This window comes from Cololabis saira, chromosome 14 (assembly GCF_033807715.1).
Source record: "Cololabis saira isolate AMF1-May2022 chromosome 14, fColSai1.1, whole genome shotgun sequence".
In the NCBI taxonomy this organism is placed as follows: Eukaryota; Metazoa; Chordata; class Actinopteri; order Beloniformes; family Belonidae; genus Cololabis; species Cololabis saira.
In genome coordinates, this window is record NC_084600.1 from 16,199,470 (window position 1) to 16,213,817 (window position 14,348).

General features: G+C 40.3%; 1 protein-coding gene across 1 annotated transcript in view; it reads right to left on the reverse strand.

Annotated features, from left to right (window-relative positions):
* LOC133459715 (cell adhesion molecule DSCAML1-like) overlaps positions 1-13,960 on the reverse strand; it is a 69,767-nt gene extending 55,807 nt beyond the window's left edge. Inside the window, 1 exon segment of the mRNA XM_061739935.1 lies at positions 13,613-13,960. Within this exon segment, the coding sequence (XP_061595919.1) occupies positions 13,613-13,868 (256 nt within the window). The 5' untranslated portion in view covers positions 13,869-13,960.
* Between the last annotated feature and the right edge of the window lie 388 nt (positions 13,961-14,348).

Sequence of the window (14,348 nt, forward strand, 5' to 3'; positions counted from 1 at the left end):
GTCGGGGGGGGGGAGGCGGGTTGGGGGTTGTCCTTGAGTTGTGTGGTAAAATAATCATAACAAATGTATGTCCAATGTCCAGCTGCAAACAGCAGTCATGTGACTCAGAAAGCCAGGGATTTGGGCTAAAGCTTGCGATGGTTTAGGTGGATCCGCGGGGGGAGGAGCCTGCTACCTCCGTACAGCGTGAGCGCACATGCACAAAGACAAACACAGAGGGAGGGGGGGGACGGGGAGGGAACACTGATAGGTTATGTGATTGGAATTTCTATGCCAGACGCAAAGATTTAAGTCTATTTAATCTCCTTACATATTTAACACACACACACACACACATACACACACACGCATGCAGGCACACGCTCACAAACATGCACACACACGCTCATGTTATTCATATGCGCTCAGATTAAACACACACACACCTCCACCAGAGAAAGGAGAATGAAAAGAGGAAACCTGGGGGGGTTATGAATATTTGGGGTTATCATAGGAGAGATTAAGAAAGAAGACAGAGGGGGGACACTGCTCGTGGACAGATGTGCATGTTAACCACCGCTGTAACGTCATCACACACCCATCTGAAGGATGAGCGCAGCACAGACTCTTTTCAACATTGTCACTGACAATATTCATTTATTAAAATTGATTAAAAATGATTATATATATTTTAACACAACGATCGCTACTCAAGGAAAAGTGGGTTCATCTTTGATTTTTCAAGCCACCAAACAGAGCGCCAGGTGTTTTATATAGTGCAAAAACAACTTAGTAGAAGACTTATATAACATCAAGTCAGTTCACTCTCAAAGATATTAATCTTATTTTGGTTTTCCACTCACCGTTGATGAGGAACTTTGTTCATCAGCAAAGTGTTTCATTCAATCCTTTTCCCAATTGGCTGATTTAAAGGTTCCCTTAATGTTTAGATCACTATATATCTAACATGAAACATCCATCCATCCATCCATCCATCCATCCATCCATCCATCCATCCATCCATCCACACTTTCAGGGTCTTGGGTTTTACTAATGCCATTAAAGATTCTGCTCATTGATTTGATCCTTTATTGAGTTCCTTTTCAACAGAGTTTAAAAAGGAAACAAACGCACGCTCATGGTTTGTAATCTCGACACCAGCGTTTTATTGTCTCACATTTCCAAAACAACACTGGCAGCAGTTCAGTAATGTAACACCTCAGCAGGTTCAGCGTCTCTGTTTCAGCTACAACTGCAGCGCTGCGACACAAACTGTGACTGTCACTGCATCGATGCATGTCAAAATAACTGTCCTATGTCTCCTCGCTGATTTGCTAAGTACTTTTTTTTAGCACCTGTTGGTATCGATGAAGGAGGCAATCATTCCTGAAGCATTCAGGTCTCATTCTTCTTAGAACTTAGTTCAGAGGCGGGGTTTTTTCTACACACAGTAATATGATTATTTAGATCAGATCGACAATCTCTTGTGGTCATTTTATAGACTTTTTGTGACATTACACAACAGAGTTGATCAAAGTTTCCAAGCAGGAAACATTTTAAAGCCCTCAATGAAAAACTGGCATCTTACAAAATATCACTTATAAGTCAAATATACCTGAAAATAAGCATTTCTGCATGCTATACATATGAAAAGTCTGAAATATCTCGTTTGGATGGATCGCATTGTTTTGTACAGAGAAAACCACACCAGCATTTACATCTCATAAGGAAACAAAACCACACAAACTTTCTCACCAGCTAACTGGTCACATGTTCAATATCAGCTACTCTGATATCAATGAACCTTCACTCTTAATCTCATCCTAATGGAAAATACAATTCTCTTTAGGTTTAATAATAATAGCATTGAAATGTTGGAATAGTGGCAAAGCATCACGATTTTTGAAACTAAAATTTCACATCACAAACTAGAATAGTTACTACGGTAAAAATAAAAAAATAAAGCCAATATTATTATTATAAGTTTATCTTAAGCTTTGTATGTTATTGCTTGAGGATCTTCAAAAGCTCAAAAAGAAATGAAAAAAAAAGCAAACTGGGAATGAAACTAATATAGTTGATCATATGATGTAAACATTTCCGCATTAAACCAGACTTGAAGCTGCGGGAGGGTTTGACAGCAAACAGTCGATGTGCTGGCACTGAGCTCAATGCAGCAGATCGAAGAAGAAAAAAACAACAACTATCTTATCATCCAGGGGGTTAATCAATAGTTCCATCTTCCCTTTAAAGAGGTGTCACTAGTCAGAGATTGATGAAACTAGGCAACATGTTACAGATGGTACATGAAAATGTGTCTGGCAGTCCAGCGGTGGGCTGCAAAAACCAGGTCAGACTCCCCCCCCTCCGCAGATTACTGATAATGGCCCCTGAGCATAAAGCCCATATTAAAGATTGCAATATCTATAATCTCCCAATGGGGGGACAGCACTAAAGTAGAGGAGTGAGGGGGTCACCCTGAGAGCTTGAGAGGGGGAAGCAGAACATCTCATATAGTAGATTATATGTCCTGGGGGCATGGGCAATGGGGGGGCTGGGAAGCACGGGGCTGATGGAGCAGGAAGTGGACTAGAAAGGGGATCAGAGCAAACTCCCGCCACTCGGAGCGTGTCAAAACCAAAGTAAACCACACAGGCTGACGCACACACACAGATACACACAATAACACTTGCATACACACTCAGAAAGAAGCTCTGCACTCAGCTGTACTGGGAGGAGGAGGTGGGGGGGGTTCCATGGTGGCACTTAAGCTGTACACGGATAAAAAAAAAAAACAATCAAAATGTAAAAGTTTAAATGTACAAGATCTAATCGTTTGCCACTATGATTACCTTAATCAAAATAATCAGACAAATTCATCGACTTTATGAAGAAATAAAACCGAATCTGACATAATCCCTGTTCCCAGATGAGGCAAAACATTAAAAGTTGTATCTGTGTTGTTTTTAAGCCCCTTTCAGACACGGACTTCTTTCCATTAATCTGCCTGCAGCTGAGTGACAACTTCATGTCAGAATGGGCATCCTGCTCACTTGTCAGTCAAGAGCCAATAGTGGGGAGAATGAAGATGACATCTTTTGACAGTTGACAGCAGCTACAGAGTAATTAAACCTGTGCAAGTAAGAATCCGTTACAACCTCTCCCGTTCACCAGTAAAAGCCTTATCTTCATCTGTCCACCGCTGGTATGCTTTACGTTACCGCGCCATGCTTGGTATTCTGAAATGAATTATCATGTCAGCATCAGTTGTTGGTGTGAGACAGCTCTGACCACACGTCCGCTCTATTTACTCTTCAGCCTCACATGTTTGACAAGTAGCGCAGTCCAACCGGTGCTCCCTCTGTTGCTGGGGAGGGTATTTCTGAATGAAACCATGAGGATGCCGTCATTTATATTTGCATGACAGAATCTGATCGATGACAACCCCATAAATGTTAAGTCTCCCATGTCTGAACATTTGAGCCATGAATATTTGTATGTGTAATTTAAGTGTAATAAGTAACAGAAACCCCAGTGAGTTGGCTGAGCGTACAACGGCTGTAACTTCTCGGGTTATTTGGAGAAGGCCATTGTGGAGATGCTCAGGGCCCCATTGAACATTAAAATCAGTAATCAGCAGGTATATGTCGGATCAGAGGTTTAAGTTATAGTTATATGGGGCCATAATGTTTTATGCTTAATGAACGCTTTTTTTTACTTGGCAAAAAAAATATACCCTTGTAACACATCCCAGTAAAATAATAAATCAGTATATGAGCTCATTGAAGTACTTTGTTGCAGGACAGCATGGAGTTAATGAAGGGAAATGTGTAGCAGGGACAAAATGTAATTACACAAGTCACTTTCTTTTTAACTTTGGTTTCATCATCTTTAAACATTTTCACGCAATAATGTTCATCACATGTATCCTATGTGTCATGAGAGACAATCTATTAATTTAAATGAATGCTTTCCGTTTTTAGACGGACATTTACGAGAATAATCTCACTGAAATCCAGTAGTGTTGTGAAGGCCTCGTTCATTAATATGTTAGATTTTATTTATTTATCTATTTTTATGTTGATATTTTACTGCCATAAGGGTTCCAAAGGTGCAACTAAATTGACTTTATACTTTTTTTCACCCCATCTGGCCATGGTTTCCTCTTACATATAAAAAGGTTAAAATAAGGTTAGATTTATGCTTTAAAATGTACTTGAGCCACTTTCACGTTCACTGCAGCCTTGACATGTTCATGAGAGGCTGCACGTGAGAACCAACCCACCAATTTTGTAAGAATTATAAAAATATAGAAATTATAAAAATGATGTATAACCCTGTGAGACTGCAGGAGCAAATCCTCCGGAGCTTTTCTGCAGACAAAGCTTTGCTGCAGAAAAGGGAGCACTACCCACCATCTCTGATGTGCTGTAAACAAAACCGAGTTTCCTGTATTCTCTGCTCCAACCAGACACTACACAGCAGGGGAAGTCCAAATTCTCTCAGAATGCCTCATTATCACGAGTAAAACAGCTTCGGTTTGGTTTAGCCATTAAAATAGTTTGATTACATTTAGAAAAACTTCATTACTTGTCTTTAAATCGATGGTTTCACAACTTCCCTCACAAATCAATGTTCTTATTTGTTCTTTTCTTTAGCTTGTGATGAATCCCTCCCTCTTCATAAACAACAGAAATGTCATGCAGAAAAGAAGGTAATCCTTTAAGGACGCATTTTTAATTCTAGTGGTTAAAAATCAATTTTACTTCCTGATAATACTTAAATCAGTGTTCTGAGATTAATATAAAAGATAATCTGGCATCAGTGGAGGCAGGAGCGCTGCAAAAAAACAAAGAAAACAAAGAAGAGACATGATTCTTCGTGGTGGTGACTGTGAGAGCTGACAACAGGACTGGTGGCAATTCTTATGTTGGAGGTCATTTCACTTTCTTTTACTTTTTCTTCAGGCCGTGTCTTCCTTAAGGAAAGTGAGGAAAATCCAGTTCATCCCTTACTAATAGTAAGTCTACCTAAATCTGCCTAGATTCCACACTACACCTGATTGTGTCAGGATACTGATACTTTCAAAAATCATCTAATTCTTGCTAATATTTCACTTACTTCTCCTTAAGATGTGCTACTAAAAAAAAAAAAAATCATTAATAATAATAATAATAATAATAATAATAATAATAATAATAATAATAATAATAATAATAATAATAATAATAATTCCTGCTATAATCAAATTCATGAATATTTCATGTTTTTTCTTTCTTTTTTGTGAGAACAGGATGAAATATTGCCATTCTTCTAAGCTCCAAACCCCAAATGTTCTTACATAGCTTCAAATATTAGCAGGTTTCCAGGTAACTGCTGGTGAAAAATCTCAATAAATTAATTAGCTTTGAAAAGTCTGCACAAGCAGCCAGGTGTACTGCGCACCTCAAACAGCAGATATGTGTTTCCACTTCATTTAGGACCAGCAGATCAGATGATGCTAACCCCCTCTGCCAAGTGGTTTGATGGCTCGTGTGGCAAGAAAACAAAAACATTTGTGTGGGTTTCTGATGACTTACTAAGGCTTCGCCTTAATAAAAACATACTTCAGTTTCTTTGATGAGGACGAACGTTAATCTTGTCCATTTGGAGCCATGTCAACATACAACCGCACAGCATCATTTCAATGTTAAACCGAGGTCAAACTGATGGAATTCAACACTAATTACTTCAATCGAGAGGCACTCGGTTGATTCAAGATTATATTACACACACAACCACCAAAAATGGCCCTGTGACCACAGGTCAGCGGTCAGCTGCTCTTTCAGCTCATATCAGGCCCTTCATAGCCTCACCTCCTATGTTGCTGTTTTTTAATTTTATATTTAGAATAGAATAGAATAGAAGACTTTATTTATCTCCCCGAGGAGAAATTCAGTCGTGCAGCAGCCAAAACACACACACACTTTATACAAAAAATTTAAAATAGAAATAACCAATAAGTAGTTGTAAACAATAAAAAGAGCAATATAAAAAGTAGAAAAAGAGTATGTACAAGAGAGAAAAAAATAGTAAACACCAAAGAAATGGATAATATTTACAAAAAATTTACAAATATTTGTTTCATTTGAAGTGTTTAGTTTAGACTGAAATTAAAAACACTTCCAGTTTTGTCTTTAACAGATTCTTAATAATAATTTTTTTTTATTATTATGTTAAATTCATTGTTTGTTTTTTTTGTTGTTGTTTTTTAAACATTAATTTTATAGCATAAAACTATTTTTGTTTTTGCAGGCGTCTCAGACATTTATCAAAAATGATATATCTGAAATTACAGGGTTAAAAAATGAAAAGATATACAAAAGGTTACAGTCACAAAATCTAAGCATTTCTATACTTTAATGTATTAGTGTTCACTGATGAAAAAGCCACTGCATGTTAATTGTTTGTTTTGTTGTGGTTTATTTTTACTTAAATTGGTGATAATGCCTCAAAAACCTTGTTTTATGGTTCATATATATTGTCAGAGCTGCATGTCAGCAAGCTTACTTCTGACTAGCTGCACTCTGCATTTTACACCTTCCTGATTCAACTCTTAAATTACTTCAGAAATGTGCAGGGAAACACGTGACGCCCGTTAAAAATTAACACATTACGACAGAGAACGATGGTACGGTGAAGTGCAGAGTCAGACAATGGTGCAGTAACGTTGAATAAGCTGTTATTCAACTAATTATTTTGCCTTTGTCACGCAGAGAAGAGAAACCTGGTCTCATTACTTTAATTCATGTGGAAAAATGCAACGAAGAAGAATCATATTCGTTTTGTTTTCAGTCAGGTTGATATTCAGCACAGCAGACGCTCGTGGGCTTGAAAACCTGGGTCATGATACAAACGCAGTACTTTCAAAAACCTGTGCAGTATGTGAATGAGCTTTAAAACCGTTGTTGTGCTCTTGCGGGGAATGATAATAACACATTTCCTCTTCAGCTGCTTCAACCAAGTTTTAGACTTTACAACTGAACGTCTCACCATTTCTGTTGCATCAATACAATGTGAAACATTAGATTGAAACATTGGATTATCCGGGTTGATTCATTCGTAATCAAGTGTCATTTCAATCAGGTGAACCACACAACAACAGAACCCAATGATCCAAATGTTCTCATCCTCTCAGGGTTGCATCATAGCGACCACCTCGCTCTGCACCGTCAGCGGAACATGAAGTCAACAAGCAAAAGTTGCCATCTGTGTTTACTTCAGTATTTTTGGTTAATATTGCTCCACAGTTGAGAAGGGATCGATTACTGGAAGCGATGTGATTGCACATTAAATCAGGTTGGATCCGCTAAAACAAACAGCTCCGTTTGCTTGGTTAGCGTTCTGGCTGGACTCGGCCTCAGTGGTTCAGACTGGAATTGAGACCATTTTCGTGTAATTTAGACTTAGTTTTATACGTTTTTGCTGCAATCAGTCCTGTTTGACTATGTGTTTCGTTCTTTGTTACTTTTTTATGGGGTGAATTTGTTTATCGCTCATTTATTCGAGCTTTAGGAAAGACACAAAACGACTAGGATGATTGTTTTCAGGTCCCTCTGGTAGCTCTCAATTAGCAGAAATTAGAAATCTGAACACGCCTGACAGTTGCATGTTAATCCTGCTTTAATATGAGTTACTAATTCATTGCAAAAGTTTGTTTACTTTGTTTTGGTTTTGGGTGTCTGAAATAACAACTGATCAAAAGTGATCCTTTCGGATTAGTTGAAGTCTGAACCGCTGCAGTTACGTTGCAGTCATAGATGGTATATTATGGTCAAACTTGTCATGTTTGTAGACGTCTGTAGTTCCTCCTTTGGTCATCACCGTGTCGGGTCTTTCTAGAGGCTGGAGATGAACAATGACCCTTGACAGCTGAATGGACATCTAGTCAACAAGACATTATGACTCGTGGTGGAAATTTCTTGGCTTTATGTTTCATGAGAGAAGCTGATTTAATTGTTTTGAATGTGACGCCACTGGAGCCAGAGATTTTTTTGTTTTCTTCATGGAGGCATCAGTGTCACACAATACCAGCTCAGGGTACAGCTGTCCAGCCTCTCCACTCGCCACATCACGCTACGTTCACATCACACTAACGTCCCATCACGCTACGTTCACATCACGCTACGTTCACATCACGCTACGTTCACGTCACGCTACGTTCACGTCACGTTCACATCACGCTACGTTCACATCACGCTACGTTCACGTCACACTACGTTCACATCACGCTACGTTCACGTCACACTAACGTTCACATCACGCTACGTTCACGTCACGCTACGTTCACGTCACACTACGTTCACATCACGCTACGTTCACGTCACACTAACGTTCACATCACGCTACGTTCACGTCACACTACGTTCACATCACACTAGGTTCACTGCACCTTTGAAGTGGGAATTCTGAAATCCATTATTCTTGCTTTTTTATTTAATTTCCAACAGCAAATCCTGTCACTTTGTGACACATATTAAAGATTCAGATTTGAGAATTATACTACACAGATCATGTAATAGATCAAAAATTGCAATTGTGCCACCAAAATGTGGAAATAGTAGGGGTGGGCAAAAATATCAATATGGCAATATATTGCGATATTTTGACGGCTGATTCAATATCGATATTCAAAATTTGCATACTGTTTTAAAAAAAAATATTAAATCATGTTTCAGACGGGTTGTAAATCCAGGAAGGCTTTATTGTATACATGGGCTTGCATAATATTGTTAATGTAAATTTCATATTAAATAATATGTAACAAAAAACATATGCACATATGTTGTAACTTTAGCTTGTAGTTACAATAAAACGGCATGGATCATTTGAATTACATTGTTTTGACTCAGTTTGTCTGAAGAATTATCACTACAATCTGATTTTAAGAAGCATAATGCCTTTTACAGTTTTCAGTGAACTATGTATAACATTGAAAAATCGCAACATGGATATCTCAATATTGTATCATGACTCAAGTATCGTGATGCGTATCGTATCGTGAGGTCCTTGGCAATACCCACTCCTAGGAAATAGGGTTTGATAAATCTTTTCAGAGTTTTCCAAATTGTATTTTTTCCTCATGATCAAAGATGAAATTCTCAAGTACCTATTTTTATCAAATAAACTTGCAAACATCTGGGAAACATTGGCCATGAAAACAAAGTTTCTTAACATCGCCATGAAAAGCTTAAGTAAAGGCAAGAGTTTACGGAGCTTATATGTGATGGAGGAATTACAACATTATTTTGAATCATCTATTACTGGCTGAATGGGTGTTACATTGCTTCAGCATTCCTAACTGTGGTGTTTTCCTCAGTGACAAGATTACACCTCAAAGAGGGATCTGTAAAACATGTTTGTGGCCAAACTGTACCCTAGGGGAATTCCTGCAATGAAAACTTTTACAGGCTTTAACAACTTTCACACTATTATATCTCACACACATATACCCCCTTCAGCGACTTCATCTTTCTTAGTGATGTCCATGAGGATCTAACCTTAGCAGCATGTGGAAAGTAGAGTACCCATTATTGACAAAGCTGCGAGGTTTTAGTGTTGCTGCTGTTGCGGTTCACCTGCACCCAGGAGGCTTCATCAGCCCCGTTCAGACACAGCTCCAAAAGAGAAAACCAGCCCTTGCTGGAAGGTGTTGGAGTGCTGATGGCACTGCTGGAGCTGAAGCTTAGGCTGTCACAGTCGCAGTCACTATTTTACACACCCTGCCAGGGAGCTATGCATGAATATGTATGTCAGAGAGGCAGAAGTCATAACCTATGCAAGGTTTCATCATGCATAATGCAGCTGATCTACACCTCTCCAGGATGTGAGTGTGCACAAGCGTCTACACACACACACACACACTTGACTTTCACAACTGTATTGTGTTGAGTGGGTAAATAAACTCGAGAACCCCCCTATGTTTCACACACACGCTCCCTATTCCAGATATCTGAGCTCCCTTCCCCAGCTACATTACACGCGCAGGCTGCTCTCATCCGTCTCCATCTTTCCACTTCCTTTCAATGTTAAAATCATTGTCATAACATTAGATTTTTTTTTTATTTTATTTTATCAAATGGAAGTGGTAAAAATCAAAAGTAGGTTTCAGTTTGGCAGCTTGGCAGAAAGCTTCGCTCATCATTGATGTAATCTATCAAAAACCTCTCCGCCCCCCCTCCATCCGCTCCTGCTATTTCGGAAACAGCTTCATTTCCAGTGTGACTGTAGTTCTGTTTTCACACCGTTCTCGGCTTGCCATCCCTCCGTCACTCATCTTTCAGGTGTATTTGGGACAGAAAGTTGTGCTTCCATATGTGGGGGGGGGGGGCACAGAGGCTGCAACTGTGTGGAAACATAAAGAAGCAGAGGAGGCACCGGCGGAGAGTCTGAGAAGGGGTGTGAAGTGAATATTGGTGATGCAAAAGGGGATAAAGATAGATGTAAGCTTATAGATCATCCTCAGGGGTCTGGCATAAGTAGGTGGGTGGCGGGTTCGAGAAGTAGGGGGGGGGGGGGGTTGTTGAGGTTACCTCTAATCAACGGAGGGGTATCACTGCTCCCCATCCATTGTCTCTCTGCACACCCTGTCCCCGACAATCTGCTCCCCGAGCCCCCCACCACCACCGCCGCCCCCCCCGGCCCCTTGGACTGTGCTGTGTCAGTAAAAAAGAAAAAAAAAGTGTGCTACTTCAGCAGTCCCCTGGGACCTGCTTCCCCTCACATCAAAGCAGCCAGTTTCTCTCTTAATGTGAATATCAAATCTGCGGATCACAAGTCCCAGCACAGTCTGCATAAACTGCCCCTCCCCCAGCCTTTAATTCTGCCTAGTGATGAGGGAGAGAGAGGGAGGGGAGTTACTGCGAGAGGAAGCGATGGAGGGAGGGAGAGATGGAGAGAGAGATGGAGATAGAGGGAGATCCAACAAAAACAACTACTTGCTTCAGAGATTTGACATTTGCTGAAAACTCCCTCCGCCTAAAAATATGCAGCTCCAGCATCCAATAAGATTTGGAAGAAGCCTGAGCTCAATTTAGCACCGCTGTGTCATTACACAGACTTCTTTGGAGAGATTTTCTTTTTTTTTTTTTTACATTAACTTTTGATGTTGTTTGTTTGTTTTAACTGTCTTATCTATTCGTTCTTGCAAATAATCTCATTTAGATTCATAGCTGATTTACAGGCCAATGAGAATGCAGGAATGCCAGGGACTGCTGTGTATTTAGTTTTTTCCTGTAATTGTTTTTTTTTAATGTATTTCATTGTAAAATTAAGTCAGGTTTTAGTTGGTAAAAAGGAAAAAAAAAGAAACAGTCCTGTGTCCTGTCTGAGAAATGATTGGCACCCCAGTGGGCCACGCAGCTCTGCCATTGAGTGGTGCATATTGCTCAGATTGCAGCTTTAATTGTGCAGCCTTGCAATGGAAGCAGAGGGAATTGGCCATGGGTGGGGGGGTGGTGGCGGGTGCACTGGGGCTGCTTCTATCGTGTGTGTGTGTGTGTGTGTGTGTGTGTGTGTGTGTGTGTGTGTGTGTGTGTGTGTGTGTGTGTGTGTGTGTGTGTGTGTGTAAGGGGGGGGTTAATGGTGAGAACAGAAGGAGAGGGATCAACTCACGCTTTTCGCACCTCTTATTAAACACCTCTAATTAAAATCCAAGTTCTATTGTAATTTCTTATAAACAATTTTGAAAATTCGTCTAATTGATTGGATTTTGATTCTAAGGTTTTTAAAAACGGCACAGAGGCCCCTCTATAAACTTGGTTTACTTCCCCACTACTTAATCCACATTTAAGCTAATTTATTTCAAGATTTACTGATAGAAGTAGGTGTTTTCAAATATTAAATAGGGTATAATAGCTCACTAAATGTTTATAAACTGCATAATCCTCCATTCAAGAATCAGGGCTCACTTTATAACCTGCCACCAATTTGAAAGTTATTTTTCATCTTTTTTTTTTATGTAAAAACGAAAAGAAAAATAACTTCCTTGATTAGGCCCCTGTCTGGATTTTAAAAACAACAATCAGTATTTAAAAGTGTCAAACATGGACAAGCAAAACCATCAGGCGCGTCCCCGCGACTTGCCCTCGTCCACGCGCGCGCGCGTCCGCGGGGTCCAGGTGCGCTATTAGTGAGGAACATGACCGGGCAAGTCTCTAATCGACACCCACTCCCCGGGACTTCTTTTCATTTGCTGAAATAAATTTGCGCATATTTATATGATCCGGCAGAAGCCCGTGACGCTCTGAAATCACGCCTTTAAAACTGGAATAAAAACGGAGCGAATTAAAACACAAACGAAAGGTGAATTAAAAATAAATTGATGATATTCAAAAATATACATGATAAAATGACCCAACATAAAATGAAATGTGGATCTAGTAGCATTTGTTGGATCATTTTCCATTAGGGACATATTTCTGCCCAGAACAAATTACATCCCAGATTTTTCTTAATTTCTGTCTTTAATACATTTGCACCTTTTCAGGGCCTTGTTGGCTATTAATGAGGACAAAATCATGTAAACATGTGTCCAAACGGGCAGGATACACAAAGGCCTGTAAAAAACTCTCGTGTGGAGATAGTGTTGAATTTCTGTTATTTTCCACGCAGATTTGTTCGGGATTATCATAATGCACGGTAATAGCAGAAGATCAACTTTGCAATAGGGTCAGGGATTTGTTGCATTCTGAACAAAAATAAATAAATAAAAATGAATTCATTCAAGCAAATGGACATCATTTTATATCCACATAAGATAATTTAAAGGAACTGTTTAAAAGAGCAAATGAATGAAATGGGGGAAGGCAAATCGGAATACTCTAATTATGGCCTTTATGTGGGTGTATACCTATTAAACTAATAAGGCCGTTGTGGGAGAGAGGGCCTTTTATTTACCATCCACTTTAAAATGGCAACAATTTGTAATTAGGCAGGACAAAAATGACAAATCCCTTAATTTCTCATGCAAGAATAAGAGCATCTCTGTAGAAGCGAGCGCTTGCTCCAAATACAGCCCACCAGAACAGCTGCAATTAGCAAAAGCTACACAATGAAAGCATCAAGATGTCAAAAATCGCAACCATCCATCAGAAAACTTCACAAGAGCGCACCAGTTTGAGTGAATTTGTTCTTAAATTGAAAATCATCTCCATAATTGCAGGCCTATGCATGTTTTCATTTATGTCTGAGTGTCTCTCTCCCCCTCTCTCTCCCTGTCTCTCTGTTTGCACCTCATTCTCCCCATTCAGCCATTTTACATATTCATAACTGGAGTTGGTAATGCGAAAACAATCCGTGCTATCAGCACCATCTGAGGCATTCAGGTCCGCCGCATTAAACTACACAACATCCAGGTGGAAACGCAACACTTTAAACCTTAAATTACGCAATATTTCTGCTCAGTCTGCCGCATCAAGTTTATACATTTTTCATTTAAAGCATCATCTTTCTCGTCAGTGGCATTTTAAGCAGACATCAAAGCATGATTTGATGGCTGACACACTTTTAAATCAACTTAAACCAGTGATAGTCTGGCACTCATAGGGAGAGGTCTAAAGTGTCAAATATGCCAAGCATTTTCTTTTTCTCTTACCTTCTTGGAGAGAGTACAGCAGGAGTAAAGTTACAAGCCACATGCCATAAATAGCAGATATATTTTTCAGGAATATTTGGCAATCCTGGTGAGTGCGAGGCGCGTGTTTTGGTCCAGGCAGGTCTCCGTGCTGGACTGGCGACTGTTCTCCCCGGAGGTCTTTCCAGCCCTGCTGCCCCGCTGCGCGTGGAGGGGAGACGAGAGGCGCCTCCGCCCCGCCCATGTCCCCTCCTCTCTTCCCAACACTACCGCGCATCCAAATCCATTTTTCCCCCAAAATCAAACGCCGCGGAACGATAGATCAGAGCCAAAACCGAGGGCCGACCTCAGCTCTGTGGTCCAGTTGCGTCCAGACCGCAGTGTTTGCTGGGCAGAGGCGCGCCGTCCCCGTTGGCACCTTGGAGAGCGCGCCCACCTGTGCGCCCCAGACGAACCGCCTTTCTTTGCGCGTCGTGGATGTAGAAAAACGCGCACCAGATTGACCTGGAGACTATGGCTCTGCCCTAATTCTGTCCCCTGTGAGTTTGAGCTCTAATCAAGGGCCCGTAGAGCGGCACAACGGGGAAGGCAACAGTTTCTCTTTGTCTTTCGGAGCCATGAAAGGCGCATAGACATTTGCGCACAGAAATGCACTGCAGATAGAGGAGGAGAAGAGAAAATAGGGGTGTGGGTCATGACAAGTCCACACCGTAGGTGAAGTGTGGCAAAACAAGGTCAATCAAACAGGTCGTCAAAG